The 14,820-nt window shown below is 45.5% G+C and overlaps 1 protein-coding gene across 3 annotated transcripts in view; it reads left to right on the top strand.

Annotated features, from left to right (window-relative positions):
* Window positions 1-13,680, top strand: part of LIN52 (lin-52 DREAM MuvB core complex component) — a 90,069-nt gene extending 76,389 nt beyond the window's left edge. Inside the window, exons 6-7 of one of the 3 annotated variants that reach the window (XR_009244277.1) lie at window positions 9,120-9,389; window positions 13,444-13,553. Coding sequence is in view for 2 of the 3 variants with exons in the window: in XM_058655522.1 (XP_058511505.1) it covers window positions 13,444-13,553 (110 nt within the window). In the remaining variant the exon portion in view is untranslated. Of the gene's footprint in view, window positions 1-9,119; window positions 10,295-13,443 lie in introns of those variants that run through there. The other 2 variants (XM_058655522.1, XM_058655523.1) reach the window with 2 other exon arrangements.
* The last annotated feature ends 1,140 nt before the right edge of the window (window positions 13,681-14,820 follow it).

Below are 14,820 nucleotides of genomic sequence, written 5' to 3'. Positions count from 1 at the left end.
AGAAAGATATCCCTCACCCCCACCCAGAAAGAATTTTTTAAGAATTCTGAGGATGGGGCCCAGCGGCGTGGCCTAGCGGCTTAAGTCCTCACCTTGAACGCGCCGGGAGCCCATATGGGCGCCGGTTCTATCCCCGGCAGCTCCACTTCCCATCCAGCTCCCTGCTTGTGGCCTGGGAAAGCAGTCGAGGATGGCCCAAAGATTTGGGACCCTGCACCCGCTTGGGAGACCCGGAAGAGGTTCCTGGTTCCCAGCATCGGATCGGCGCACACCGGCCGTTGCGGCTCACTTGGGGAGTGAAACATCGGAGGGAAGATCTTCCTCTCTGTCTCTCCTCCTCTCTGTATATCCGGCTTTCCAACAATAATAAATCTTTAAAAAAAAAAATTCTGAGGATGAAAGTTTTGCTAGTCCGTGATAGTTTGGTAGCAGATACAACACCCAGACTGTTTTCTTAGATTTGTAGTATTTCAGTCTCCTTTTTGAAATACTTAATACAAAAGCCTCAACACTGTTCTTTTTACCTTCACATGCCAGTTTTGTTTAGCGAAAAGTGGAGTTTCTACCCAAGATTCTTATTTGTGGTTACTTTTTCTCAAGCGTTGATGGAAAATGGTCATGAGCTCTTATTGCATTTACACCAGCTGCACCAAGTATCCCAGTGTAATGAGGTGCAAGGTGACGTGAAACTTGTCCAAAACCCGCTTGGTTCATGGCTCCTGCTGTTATAGTGGGGCCAGCATTAGTGGCTCTTGTGATGGAGGCATTAAAACGTGCTCTATCTTTGACTTGAATTATCGATCGCCTAATGGTACTTTCTGGGCGGAGAGCTGACATCGGGCTGGAGGGTGAAGAATCTGTCTGGCCGAGTGCCTTGGATCTGCTCTATGCCCCAGCAGTAGGCCAACTTGCAGTCTTTGGAAGCAGAAATCAGAATTGTAAATCACAGTGGTTGCTGCGAGTTTTGCTCTAACCCACTGGAGTACCTGTTAACAGCTAGCTCCCCACCACAGGCAGTGTGGCCTTGGAGAATGGTCTCTTCCTATCAGAAAGCATGACATGGCATCCATTAGACTCTTTGTAAGCTCTTGTATATAGCAGGCATGCTGCGTGCCTGACCATATTAGGCATCCATTCACTTTGTGGCCGCCCGTCCACATGATGCATGCCAATGCCAATGCCTGAGGTCAATCCCTGTTGTCTTTTTTTTTTTTTAAGATTTATTTGTTGTTATTGCAAAGTCATATATACAGAGAGAAAGATGTTCTGTCTGATGATTCACTCCCCAAGTGGCCACAATGGCCAGGGCTGAGCCAATCCAAAGCCAGGAGCCCAGAGCCTCCTCCAGGTCTCCCATGTGGGTGCAGATGGCTTTGGGCTGTCCTTGACTGCTTTCCCAGACCACGAGCAGGGAGCTGGATGGGAAGCAGGGCCAATCCTGTTATCTTAACCATCAGAATGCGTTCAAGGTTTCAGGGACCAACAGAGCAATACTATGAATCAACATCCTAAAAAATGGCATCATTTCTACAAAATATCTTTTGTGAAGTAAATTAAATGAACAGCCTTTTATCACATTAATTAAGGTAGGATTATGTGTTCCTTTTTGTTAATGAAGAATAGTGGCTACCTCTGATACTCAGCCTTGCCTCCAACAGGACTTACTGCACCAACAGTGTGTATCAAACAGGTGCAAGTCATCCATGATATCTGCTCTGCATTTGAAGATTTTGGAAAAAGTCTTTGAAAATAGGCTAGGGTTGACATGGTGGCTCGATAGGCTAAAATTCTACCTGCTAGTGCCAGCATCCCATATGGGTATTGGTTCTAGTCCTGGCTGCTCCATTTCCGATTCACCTCCTGCTTGTGGCCTATGAAAGCAGCAGAGGATGGCCCCAGAGCCTTGGGACCCTGCACTCACATGGGATACCTAGAAGAGGATCCTGACTTTGGATTGGCTGTGTTCTTGATGTCATGGCCATTTGAGGAGTGATTCAGTAGATAGAAGATCTCTCTGTCTCCTTTCTGTGAATATACCTTTCAAGTAAAAATTAAATAAATTGAAAACACACACACGTTAGACTCCTTTTGGCCAGCCCTGGTGCTATATGTATGCTTACATGGCCCAGACCTGAGGCTCCAATGCTCACCCTGGCTGAGGAATGAGTCAAGCCTGAGGACAAAGATCATCAGTGTGAAGGTGACGGGTAGGAAGGTTCCAAGCTGGAGTTTCAAAGAAGCCTCCTCCACTCAATAAACTGATAGAAAGCCCCTTGTGAACAACAAGCAGATCTGATTCCAATTTGATAGGAAACCAATTAATGAGACAGACCCACCTGCACAATTGGAGCTGCAGTTGGAAGCTGTAATTGATGTGTGTGCTCCCTCAGCAGACAAGGGGTGCAGGGAACCTGACCCTCGTCCCCCAGACTGTGAGTAAATTAGAAAGCTGCATCTCAGTCACTGTATCTTGTCTCTACTCTAGCCTTCCTCATTCTCTCTCCTTCCACATTCTTTTATTGGGCATCACATGACTGGCCTGTGAGCATGAGCATGTTGCCTTGTTTCTTTTTTAAACCAAATGACCAATGAACTGTCTTGATCAATGTCAGATGGAGACAGGAAGGGAGTGAAATAGCGATTCTGTTGGAAAATACCCAATTTCATGCCGTCTCTTTATATTCTGTTAGTTCGCGCTTAATAAAAAGAGGGGAAAAAATTGTGTACCTGGATCAGTTGGAGAATTTCACCTTTTTTCGTGTCATTGTAAAGATCAAAAATAATTCTGTAAGTTTTGTGCACATAACTGTTACATAGAAAACAATATGTCTGTAAGTAGGGATTAATTTCTCTAAAACAAATGAGTCTCACATGCTTTTTCTATCAAGCATCTTGTTGCTTGCATAAACTTCTTTGGAATGAAAATAATTACAGAATTAGAAAGTATCAGGACCGGTGTTATGGCTCAACAAGCTAATCCCCACCCTGTGGCACCAGCATCCCATATGGGTGTCAGTTCAGGTCCAGGCTGTTCCACTCCAGTCCAGCACTTTGCTTAAAGCCTAGTAAAGCAACAGAGGATGGCCCAAGTCTTTGGGATCCTGCACCCATATCAGAGACCTGGAAGAAACTCCTGGCTCCTAGCTTCAGATCAGCTGAACTCTGGTCATTCTCACCATTTGGGGAATGAGACAGCAGATGGAAGATCTTTCTCCCTTCTTTTCTCTGTAAACTTTCCTTTCCAATAAAAATAAATAAATCTTGAAAAAAACTTACAAAGTAGCTAGTATTTATAGATGTCCGTGTGAACTTTGTTTTAACCTCACTTTGAGATTAAAGATGACTCAGAACTTGGTACTTCCCACAGTGGTGCAGGATCAGCATCAAAACTGAGTCCAACTCTACAGCTGTGCAAGGCTAAGAGCCAAGTTACACCATCTTTTGTTTACTCGTCACTTGTATAGAATCTCTTTAAAACAGCCTGTTGTTGCTCTTCTGAGTGTAAAAAAGAAAAAAAAAAGGTGGAAAGTAACTCTTCTTCATCTCACAAATGTTTCTGATGATATCGAGGCACAGGAACCTTGAAAGTGCTTTGGGATTGAAAACCACGCATTATGAACTTCTTCCATTTCATTAAAAAGTTACTTAATCTTTATATTATTCCTCTACATAAAAGTCGAGCGGAATCTTCTCAGGCAATTGCCTCCAAGTTATAATCTGAAAAATCCTTCTGTAATGAAAGCCGTATGTCATGGGCAAAAGGTGCAGAGCCCTGGCAGAAAGGGCCGGTCCCAAGGGAGCTTCCGCACCCAATCTCGTTAGCCAGGGTGCCTCTGGTCATCTCTCATCCCCTCACCAGTGAGAAATCAATCTGTACCACTGAATCTTTTTCAACCAGCCACCAGAAAATTTACTACAGTGAAAGCAGCTTGGGGGAAGTCATTGTGGAAAGCAAGAGGCAAGGCTAAATGTAGGATGAAGGAATTGGAAAATCTGAAGAAGAAGAGATTATATTGAACTAGGCACCACCTTCCGAGCAAGCACGCTGGGGTCCTGCCTTCAGCCCTGCCCTCTTCCAGTGTACTCAGGTCTGTACAGCTGCCGTGAAGCGGACTGCCCCGGAGAAACTATGTTAGAGGGTCATAGAAACAGCATCAACCTGGAAGTCTGTGTTGGTGTAGGCGAATGCTGGGCTTCAGCCTCTATGAGCAGTCCCCTCTGCACACACTACACACAGCAATTCGCCTGTTAGTCCTGTGCTGGCAGTAGTGTGGCTTTCTCAGTTTGTGACCTGTGTAACTGCAGAAGAGGGCCTGTATAAATCATAGCTTCACCTGGGGTCCTTCTCTCTTGCCCTGCCCAGCGTATTCCACTGTGGCTGGTAACTGGGGAGTCATTCTCGGCAGAGCTGTTGGATTGGGAATGCTGTGGCATTCCTCTGGAAACTTGGAGTGCTAGAGAGTAAATCCAAAAGCAGAAAACAGTAGGCAGATTTCGCTCTTAGTCAAACTGTCCTCTAGCACCGCTGTTGTTCCTAGGATGTCACATGTGGGTGTATTGGAAGGGACCAAGGAGGTGTGGAGGAACAGGGAATGCTGGGATCAAAACCATGGAGTCCTAGCCTGACCATTCACGCAGAGACCAGACTAGCTGCTGGGAGGAAGAGGAGATGGAATCCAGCAGGAGAAACAGAAATGTCTTACCAGAAACAGGCAGAAGTCGTCTTGCAAAATGTGTCCCTGGGGACATATGAAATCCTTGGTGGGAGGTTTTTTACATGTAAAACCCAACTGGAAGAGGTAGGGGTGTGTGTGTGTGTGTGTGTGTGTTTGTGTGTGTGTAGATGAGAAATACAGAATAGTAGCAGAAGGCTGTCTCCTACTCCTAATGGGATTTTGTGGCAGCATGTGTGAGTTTGTTTCAGAAGTCAAAAATGAACAGATGTTGGTATAAATTACCTCTGTGTCTGATGTCTTGCAAATTAAAAGCGCGGTTGGCATCACTAAACAATTTTGCTGGGTTGGGGGGTGCGGTTAGCGGGCTGTGATTACTGTAGCAGGTCGGTAAGAATCTTCTCACTGCGGCAGAGCAAGCGAACGAGCAAGTCTGAGATCTGAAATAAGGGCCCCTGAATTAATCAGGAATGTTAACATCTCTGATGACAAGTGAACAGGAGGGCACGTGCGCTGCAGCAGCCCCTGACCCGCAGCAATTTCTCGGTGTGCAGAAAGGGGACGGTTCTTAGGTTCTGATTTATAGGGCACAGCCCTCTGCGAGGGAGCGGCTGTGTCACACATGTGTATATCTCCTCTATGGGACCCGCGGCAGGAAAACTTTCTCCCCTCCCATGTAGGAGATGATGTCTTTTGAATTACTTCCACTTTTACGGTGGTTTTCCTGCTGCCCTGTGTACTTGGATTAGGTTGAAGCGGGGGAGGAATGATTGAGTAGAAAAGGGGGTTGCTAAAATGTATCAGTGACATCCAAGCAGAACTTGCCAGTGAGGCCCTTCAAAATCTTCACCTTATTTTAAACTCTTTTGTGATCTCTGAAATAGTTTGAGTCTTTTAAAATACTGAATTTTAAAATATTGGTCGTTCTCCTATTTAGGGTGGAGGGGGACAGCAAGCAATTGGAGTCTGAAGAGCAGCAGGCAGGAATCATTAGTGAGACCAGCGCAGTGCTCCTGGCCCAGGGTGTTAGGAACAGGAATCTATTCTGCCCACCCAATTTCTGTCTTGTTCATTTCTGCTTATAGAGCACCTGCTGCTGGCCCTGTCACAGGATTATCTGGTGCTAATTTTAAAGGCCTTTCATAAGCATTTGAGAGTAGGCTGAATAGCACCTTTAGAAAGAGTGAGGTCCCAGCATGATAGCCTAGTAGCTAAATCCTCACCTTGAATCCACTGGAATCCCATATGGGCACTGGTTCATATTCCCAACTGCTCCACTTCCCAGGCAACTGGTGTGGCCTGGGAAAGCAGTGGAGGACGGGCCAAAGCCTTGGGACCCTGCACCTGTGAGGGAAACCCAGAATGGGCTTCTAATTCCTGGCTCCTTGGCTTCAGATTGGCTCAGCTCTGGCTGTTGCAGCCACTTGGAGAGTGAACCAGGAGGTGAAAGATTTTTCTCTCTGTCTCTCCTTCTCTCTGTATATCTGCCTTCCCAATAAAAAAATAAATCTTTAAAGAAAAAAGTCCTCTAGGGCCAGCTGAAGGGAAAGAGTTCCCGGGAGATGGGGTTTGGAGATTGCTAGCCTGCCCTAACACCATTGCCTTACTCGGGAAATCCTGGACACATGAGAACATGCCCCCTCACCTCTGCAAAGTGTTGTGGTTAATGATGGCCACTGCGCCAAGCTAATGTCCAGGAGAAGAGTAGGACAGGTAGCATTAGCTTGCTGCCCATTTTACAGATAAAGCTCTCTGAATCTCCATTTTCCTAAGTAAGCCACTAAGTATTAGAGCTAGAACTTAAACTGACATCAAGACTGATTTTATTTTTATTAGAAACTCATATATACAGAGAGGAGGAGAAACAGAAACATCGTCCATCCACTGGTTCACTCCCCAAATGGCTACTTCAGCCAATGCTGAGCCGATCCGAAGCCAGAAGCCAGGAGCTCCTCCAGGTCTCCCAAGTGGGTGCAGGGTCCCTAGGCTTTGGGCCATCCTCAACTGCTTTCCCAGGCCACAAACAGGGAGCTGGATGGGAAGTGGAGCTGCCAGGACAGGAACCAGCGCCCTTTTGGGATCTTGGCGCATGCAACAAGAGGACTCTAGCCACTAGGCTATCACACTGGGCCCCCTGGCACCAAATCTTATGATCTTCCTTCCTTTCAATTTTTTTTTAAGATTTCTTTATTTACTTTAAAATCAGAACTAGAGAGAGGATGAGAGATAGAGATCTTCTTTCAAATATACACAACAACTGAGGCTGGGCCAGGTTGAAGGCTAGGGCCTAAGCTTGTGGCCGTCTTTCGCTGCTTCTCACGGACTGTTAGCACAGAACTGAATTGGAAGTGGAGTAGTCAGGGCACGAACTAGCACCCAGATGGGATGCCAGCATTACAAGAGTCAGCTTTACCTACTATGCCATAGTGCCAGCCCCAAACCTTGTTTTCTGAAAGACCATGTTGACCCCCATGGGCAAGAAAGTACTCAAGCAGGGGCCAGCGCCATGGCGTAGTAGGTTAATTCTGCCTAAGGTGCTGACATCCCATAACTGCTGGTTTGAGCCCCAGCTACTGGACTTTCAGCCTAGCTCCCTAGTAATGTGCTGGGAAAGCAGCAGAAGATGGCCAAAGTCCTTGGGGCCCTGCACCTATGTGGGAGACCAGGAAAAAGTTCCAGGCTCCTGGCTTCAGACTGGCCCAGTTCCACCCAGTGTGGCTATGTGGGGAGAGAACCAACAGATGGAAGATTCTCTCTCTTTCTGCATCTCTCTCTCTCTCCTCTCTATGTAAATCTACCTTTCATATAAGTACTTGATTAGATTTTCTCGATGGAGTCCTTTCACTGTGATCTCTCCTTTAGTTTGGCATTGCTTCCCCGAGGAACAAAAAGAAGAAATAGCAAAATTGGAAGTTCACCCAATTTTCCCTAAACCTCGATCCTTCCCACCCTGATCAACCATGTAATCATTATTTAAAATACATATATGGCATTACCCCTAGCAAGGGAAATAGTTTTTCTTACCAGATAAGCCAGGTACATTTTAAAAGAACCCTCTAACTGTGGGAGAGGAGGACCTGTAACCAGTCCATTTTTTGTGGAAAGGAAGGGAATTACCATTTATTGCATCCCTTCTTGGTCTAGTGCTTTTATCAGTCATCCAGCTATCATTTATTCAGCAGATACCAGGTCTTGGTACCAAAGAACTGCCGTCAGTTCTTACATTTCAGTGGAAGAAGACAAATACGTGAACATGAACTTGTATGGAAGTCTTATACAGGAACTTTGAATGTTCAGGGCTTGCAGTAAATCCATGAAGGAAGAAATGCTCCGTTTGATTTGTACCAGAGTGGGGCTGTGAGCCTGTGAGGCAAGAACCAGCTCTAGGGTCTCCACTGCTTGTTGACGGACTGTGTGTGTTCTGTTGTTGGAGCTCAGGACCTAGTGAAAGAGGTGGGAGCAAGTGTATTACATAGACTGAAGTTATCACAAACATCCCAGTGGTGACAGAGCTTATATTGTGTTATTCATTCTATACCCCAACAACCCGCAAAAAACAAAGAGCCAGTGACTTTTGACTGGGCTGGAGCACCGTTCATCTAGCACCACTTGCTAAGGACTTGGAAAGGTGGCAGGAGACTCAGGCAGAATCCCTGTCCTCCCTGGGGGGTGAGAAGGGAATGGAGAGGGTGCTTGTTGAAGGTTTGCTTAGCAGAGTTCAAACAAGGGACCCGTGAGTGGCCCTTGCAATTGAGAGGTGTTCAGCTTTCATTTGGGAGCCTGGTAGGTAGGAAAATAGCTGTATAAACCCACTGGTAACTACAGCACTCAAAGATTGATGGTGCTGAAAGTCAGAGAAAGACACATAAACCTTGCCTGGCTGTATTAAATATCTAAGGATTGACAATGCCAAGAGAGAGAAGACCAAAGCTCTATAAACTCTATTTTATTACACCATGCCCAGATGAACCGCACTGAGAGGACATAAACCCTGTTTGTTGTATGACAGTGTACTGGAACTACCACTGCTGGGGGCTAGGATGCATAATCTCTAATTTTGATTTGAGATTATTGAGCCTGGAGGCTAACAAAGCACAAAAGACTAGAAGACTCATTTCTGTTGGATTTTAGACCCAAAGAGCAATAGTGAGTGCTCGCTTAGGTCCCCCAGGGGGATAAATTCTGGGGAATTTTCCTGGTGACTCTGAAGGTGGATGAGAAAGCCTGTACCTGGTAACAGTGGACAATTTCAGGCTGACTCTGTGGTGTCAGTCATAGTTTGTGTTCCTCTATTTTAGGAGGTTAGTGCTGATTGAATCTGTTATGCAAGTTGGAACTTGGAATACAATCTAAATCCATGTGTATTTTTTAAAATTAAGTCTTCTAAAGAGCCTCACTTCTTCTAATTTAGGTTTTCATTGAGCTCTCATTTGCTTTATATTCCAGCCAGAGAGATGACACGAGGGAAATTCCTCAACATTCTGGAGAAACCCAAGAAGTAGCAGCAGCTGCTGGTGGACAAGAGGTCTAGGGGACTGGAACCGAACACCCTTCCTGTGCAGTGCTGATGCCGCCCAGCTCACTGCTTCCTCCCAAAAGGCCAGCAGGTGTGCCTTGGGACTACCCCTCCCCCTGCTCCTGGCACTCTGCGCCTCTGAAGACACTCGGCGACACGAGAAACAGTCTGCTCTCCCCAAGGATCATTGCAGTCACTCAGTCAGCTTCCACGCTTTGACAGTCTCGGCTTCGGATATTGGTAACAACAGAGGCCACATCGTCAAAGGCCAAAGTCCTGCTTTCTCCTTTCCTGAAGTGATTCAGGGCCCAGGATCCTAGTGTTGGCTTGATGATTCAGTGTTGGCCAAGTCAGTTGTGACATGTCAAGTGGCTAGGTTCTGTTGAGTTGTACTTGATTTCTTAGAAAGCATTTATGATGCAAGAATACCAGAGACCAACTGGATTCTGGGCCAGACTGTACAGACTGACTTGTGAGCTCTCCAGTGTGTATTAGGTTCCAAGAATCTTCATCTGGAGAAACCAGAATCTATTCAAACTATACACCTGCTATTTAAATTCTACATCTCTCATGAGAGTCCCATCCCCTGGTGTCTTCCACTGTCCGCTGTCCAGATCTACCTTCTAGCTCTTCTCCAAGCAAGGGGTTCTCTGAGTGCTGAGGCTCTCTTGGAACTAGCTTGTATAGTGAAAGGCCCAGGCAAGTTGCATTGTGCTCCAGGCCTCAACAATATGCAGGTGACAGAAAGGACTTATGAGTTCTAGTTAACCTGTTACAGGTTCAAGTGGAAAGTCAATATGGCATGAAAGAAGAGGATGATTTATGGAGTGCCCATTTGATTAAAAATTAGAAACCCTAACTGACCCCAAAGGAACCTACTGGTTCCTACTGGGAGATAGTGGCAATGGTTTGTACCCCGTCCCTTCTTACAGTACACTCAGATAACATATGACAAAAACACACACATATACACACAAGAAAAACTTATCTGACTCAAATATGGCTCTCATATTCTTTGCCAGTTACCTGTAAAAACCTGAAAATCTAGGCCATGGATAAGTCAGTTAATGTTTTGGGAAGTATATGGAATTCCTAAAGTTTATTAGTATTGAACACAAGGAAAGTTCTGGTAAAGTTTTTAGCCTTGAGTGTTGCCCTAGGACACAGCACTTGGATTCAGTAACCATCTTCTGATATCTATGCCTTTATGCCCGTGCTGGAATTAGCTTTGGATTTCTCTGCCTCATGCGTACCATGCACCAATCCCTATAATTTTTATTTATTAAAGGGAAAAAAAAAAAACATTGAAAGCAAGACACAAAAGATGAGTATGAGAAGGAAGACACTCTTTTGGGTGATTCATAGAAGATTCAGTTGTTAGGGGCTTTGATTTTAAGTTAGGTTTATTATTGACCTTTCTTAATCTCACTAAATGCGGTTGAGTGAGTGTGTGTGTGTGTGTGTGTGTGTGTGTGTGTGTGTGTGGCCGGCCAGAATACGGTGTCATAATGTCAGATTTTCTTTGCTCTGTTTTTGAGAGTTTATGACATCAGGCACTTTTAACTGTTTGGGGAAATTAAGAAATATGGAAAAAATATCAGATACCTCCCCCAAACCAAGTCAAGTCTAACCAGAAGCCAGGTAGTTGGTTTTCTGATCTGCTTTGGCCCCTCTCTTTTACTGTCATCTTATTCACCAGCACTTAGTGTAAGTTGATGTATTAGAATTGTGATATTTATTGGTTTTGTATTTGTTGTCCTTAGAAATGTTGATGATGTATTTTTATATTGATAATATAAATTTATGTGCAGTGTGTGCATGTATGTATTTCAGAATGTTAGAGGATTATACTTTGTATGTGGTATTTTCTGTGTCTTCATAATAAATATGTCTCTTTTATTGGAGAGTTTTGAGTTTTCCTGAAGCAGCCTATTTGCATATTCAAAGCATAGACCGCTTCCAAAGCTCAACTGCATTACCAAACAGCCCAGGGTCTTCAGCTTAATATCGTCCTAGAAGGTCTGGGGGCTTATGGCCACCCAGCTTCTGACCTGTCTTACCAACCGTCAGGGTCACTACTGTTTGTCTTTTGCCAGAGTTGTAATTAGCAGCTTTTTGTGCCTCAACCTTTTGTGTATACTAACACAATCTGAATCTGTCTTCCTGGCATTGTGAGACTCTGTGTGTGTGACCCAGATTGGCCTTCCGCTGTGGCTTCTTCCTCACCTAAGCATGAAACTTTGACTCCTGGGACTCCGAGGAAGCCCTGGGTCCTCCCCCAAGTGCACACATCGTTGAGTGTTCTTAGAAAGGCTGGAGTCCCTCATATACCTATCAAGCCTGTGTAACCCCCAGTGATGCAGTTGAACATGTCCCTTTTCTCCGTATTCCTATGTGTACCCTCCCTTTGACTTGTACAACACTCTGCCTTATCTTTAAGTGATCTGAGTCCACATCTTATTGTCCTTCTAAACTATAAGTCCCCAAGACACATCTGCTTCTTCAATGTTTCCTTCAGACTGAGAACTCAAGAGATCTGTTGGCAGACATCCAATGAAACACGATAGAGTAAAAAACAAATATTTCTCCGCCATCTACTAAAACCCTGGTGTGAGTTCAAGAACTAAAGAGTGAGTACTCATTAGTGAGACTGCTTAATTTACCTACTCTAACCCAGAGCATGCTGCTTTAGAGAAAGGCACCCATGTTAAGGAAAGCAAGTTACTTGGTTTTGTTTTTCCAAGAAAACATCTGGGTGGACGGTAGAGGTCTGTCACCTGGAGCTAAACAGGAACAGCATTCTGAATGTTCTGCTCTCTAGCTTTAGGAATTATTTTTCCAGGAAATACTTATGATTTACCCATAGTTTTGTTTTTGTGGGTTTTTTTTGTCCTTCTTCTTTGCCATTTGTCTTGTGATGCACCTGTTCACTGGGCAGCATTGTCTGCAGAAGCAGAGCACTGGGACTTGCAGGGACTTTTTCAAATTCTTACTGACATCTTACCAATACACTCTGGTTCCTGCTGTCTTCAGTCTCTCAGATTCTCAGCCACTTTGCTTGGCTCTCCTGTAAACACAGCACTTAAAAGTTCATATAGTATTAATTAGCTTGATGGCTGAATAATATCACTACTTTATCCTTTTGTTACCAGGAATGGTATTGATAATTCTTTCTTTTTGAAATTATTTTTATGTGAAGGCAGAGAGAAATGAGAGAGACTGCCTCTCTACTGGTTCATGCCTCAAGTTCCTGCAACGGACTGTTCAGGCCAAAGTCAGGAGCCCAGAACTTTGGCAGCTGGGTCTCTCCAAGTACCTGGGTCATCATTTGCTGTCTGCCAGGATACATTAGGAGGAAGCTGGATAAGAAGCTGAGTAACCAGGACTCTTAAAAGGCACTCAGATACAGGATGTGGCTTCACATGCTGAGCCACAGTGCCCCTACACCTCCCCTCACCTTCCAATATATTTTTTAAATGGACTCTTGATGACTGCTCTTTGGTTTGGATTCTCTAGCTACTGCGTGTTGGAGTTTTCTGGACTCACCCAAGTCAGGACCATGAACATGAAACATGAAAATCATCCCACAGCCTGAGCAGGATGATTTGACTTCCGCAGGAGCTTTGCGATGAAGCCAGTGATAGGCTGAGATCCCTTCTATCTCTGGATTCAGTCATCACAGCCAGTGAGGAAATGGGAGATAAGCCAAGGCAGACGCTGCTCCTGGGGGCTCACATGGCACAATTTCTTAGCAGCTCTCAACTTTGTGCTAAACTCCATCTCCAGGCGTATGTTCTCCATTTTCTGTTTTCTTCATCCTTTGTTGCTGCAAGACCACCTGGAGCCTATATGGTCTTTGTGTTATCAGAAAGTCTTGTATCTGCCCGTCCCTTAGAGTGAGTGAACAGTGGTCTTTCCAAGTTCATGGTTCTGACGGGCCTTTTTGGCATGCCAGGGGTGTGTCCGTGACTGTGTGTAAAGAGGCCACCAGCCCTCCCACCCTTTGCCCAGTCCTTTTTCTCCTCCAGCAGGGGCAGTTGCGGGGTTCAGTTGCTCGGTGCTGGCAGAGCCTGTTAATTAGCATGGGAACACCCCCGATGCTCCATTAGCCAGGCCAGGCATTCGGAACCTTCCCTCCTAATGAGAGCTGGGAGAAGGGCCCTCACAAAACACTGCCTCAGAAGAATATTCCGCTTTGTTCCCACCAATAACCGGGGCTGACAGGATCACTCTGTCCATTTCTCTTCTAATTAGCACAATTCCAGAATGGCCTGAGCCAGCAAGTGGAGAAGAGCGATCAAAAGCGATCGGACAAGCGTACCGAATCACAAACACAAAGAGGCCCATTCCCTGTAATTAGGTGAGACACTCCCTCTGTCTTTTCTCGGCTGGAGTTTGCTGCTAAGACTCTTGCTGTTTGGGTCCCAGCAGCACAAGTTACATGTCTCCCTGGGTCACTAATAAGCCCCGAATTGTCTTCCGCTTCACACAACCCAAACGGGGGGTAGGAGGGGGACAGATACGGGGTGAGGGGAAGCAGGGAGCAGTCAGTGATGGGACAGGGTCTCTGAACAGCTGCTGCAGTGGGCAGGCTGTGGGCAGAGGGGAGCAGAGGCAGGTGGGTTGGGTGGAGACATGCTCTGAACGCAGCCTAGCCCTCACTTAAGCTGTTCTCCCAGGTGCTTAGAATTCCTGATCCTTGGGGAAGCCCACTCTGGTGCTTGCATTGTCCTGGTCATTCATCTGCTTCTACCTGTTCTCCCCCTCTCCACATGGGCAGCTGTAAGTGTGGCCGTTCCTGAAACTGTTTTGAAGCCCTTCACAAACTGTGTTGAAGTCCTCCTGTACAATTATAGTTATCCTATTTCTTTACCTTTTTTTTTTTTTTCAGAAAATAAATATAGGGGCCAACATTGTGGCACAGTTGGTTAAGCCGCCATCTGTAACAACAACAATAACCCTTGGGAGATGTCAAGAATGGACCCAAATGTGTTCATCCTCTGCTTTCTTGGGTTTGAAGCAGAACTTAAGACTGAGAGCTGGCAGGTCCTGAATAAGGAAGAGTTGAAAAGTGAACTGATCTATGATCTGTACTACTATAACAATGTGGAGGAATTCAATGTGGGGGGAGGGGTTGGGGGAATCCCAGAGCCTATAAAACTATGTCATAAAATGAAATAAATGTAGTTTAAAAATTAAAAAAAAAAAAGAAAAGTGAACTGATCTTGTTGAGCTGAGGTATTTGTAAGAGCTTGGATCAAGAGAAATGAATGTACAAGTCTCTTCTCAGCCTGTTTGCTCAAATCCTCCCCCACTTTATAAAGAGGCTGCTGCCCAGGGGCAGGCATGTGGCACAGGGTTTCAGACACCTGCTTCCCATATCAGAGGCCCTGGGTTCGAGTCCTGTTGCCACTTTCAATTCCAGTTTCCTGCTAAGGCACAGCTTGGGAGGCAGCAGGTGGTAACCCAAGTACTTGGGTCCCTGCCACCCATGCGGGAGACCTATATTGAATGTTGTGGACTTCTAGCATTTGCCTGGCCCAGCACAAGCTATTGAGGGTTGGAGAATGAACCAGAGGTCTCTCTCAGTCTCTGTTTCTCTGCCTTTCAAATAAATACAAATTTTAAAAA

The sequence above is a fragment of the Ochotona princeps genome, chromosome 26, assembly GCF_030435755.1.
Source record: "Ochotona princeps isolate mOchPri1 chromosome 26, mOchPri1.hap1, whole genome shotgun sequence".
Lineage (NCBI taxonomy): Eukaryota > Metazoa > Chordata > Mammalia > Lagomorpha > Ochotonidae > Ochotona > Ochotona princeps.
Note: the sequence above shows the minus strand (reverse complement) of the source record. Positions and strands in the feature narration are given on the sequence as shown.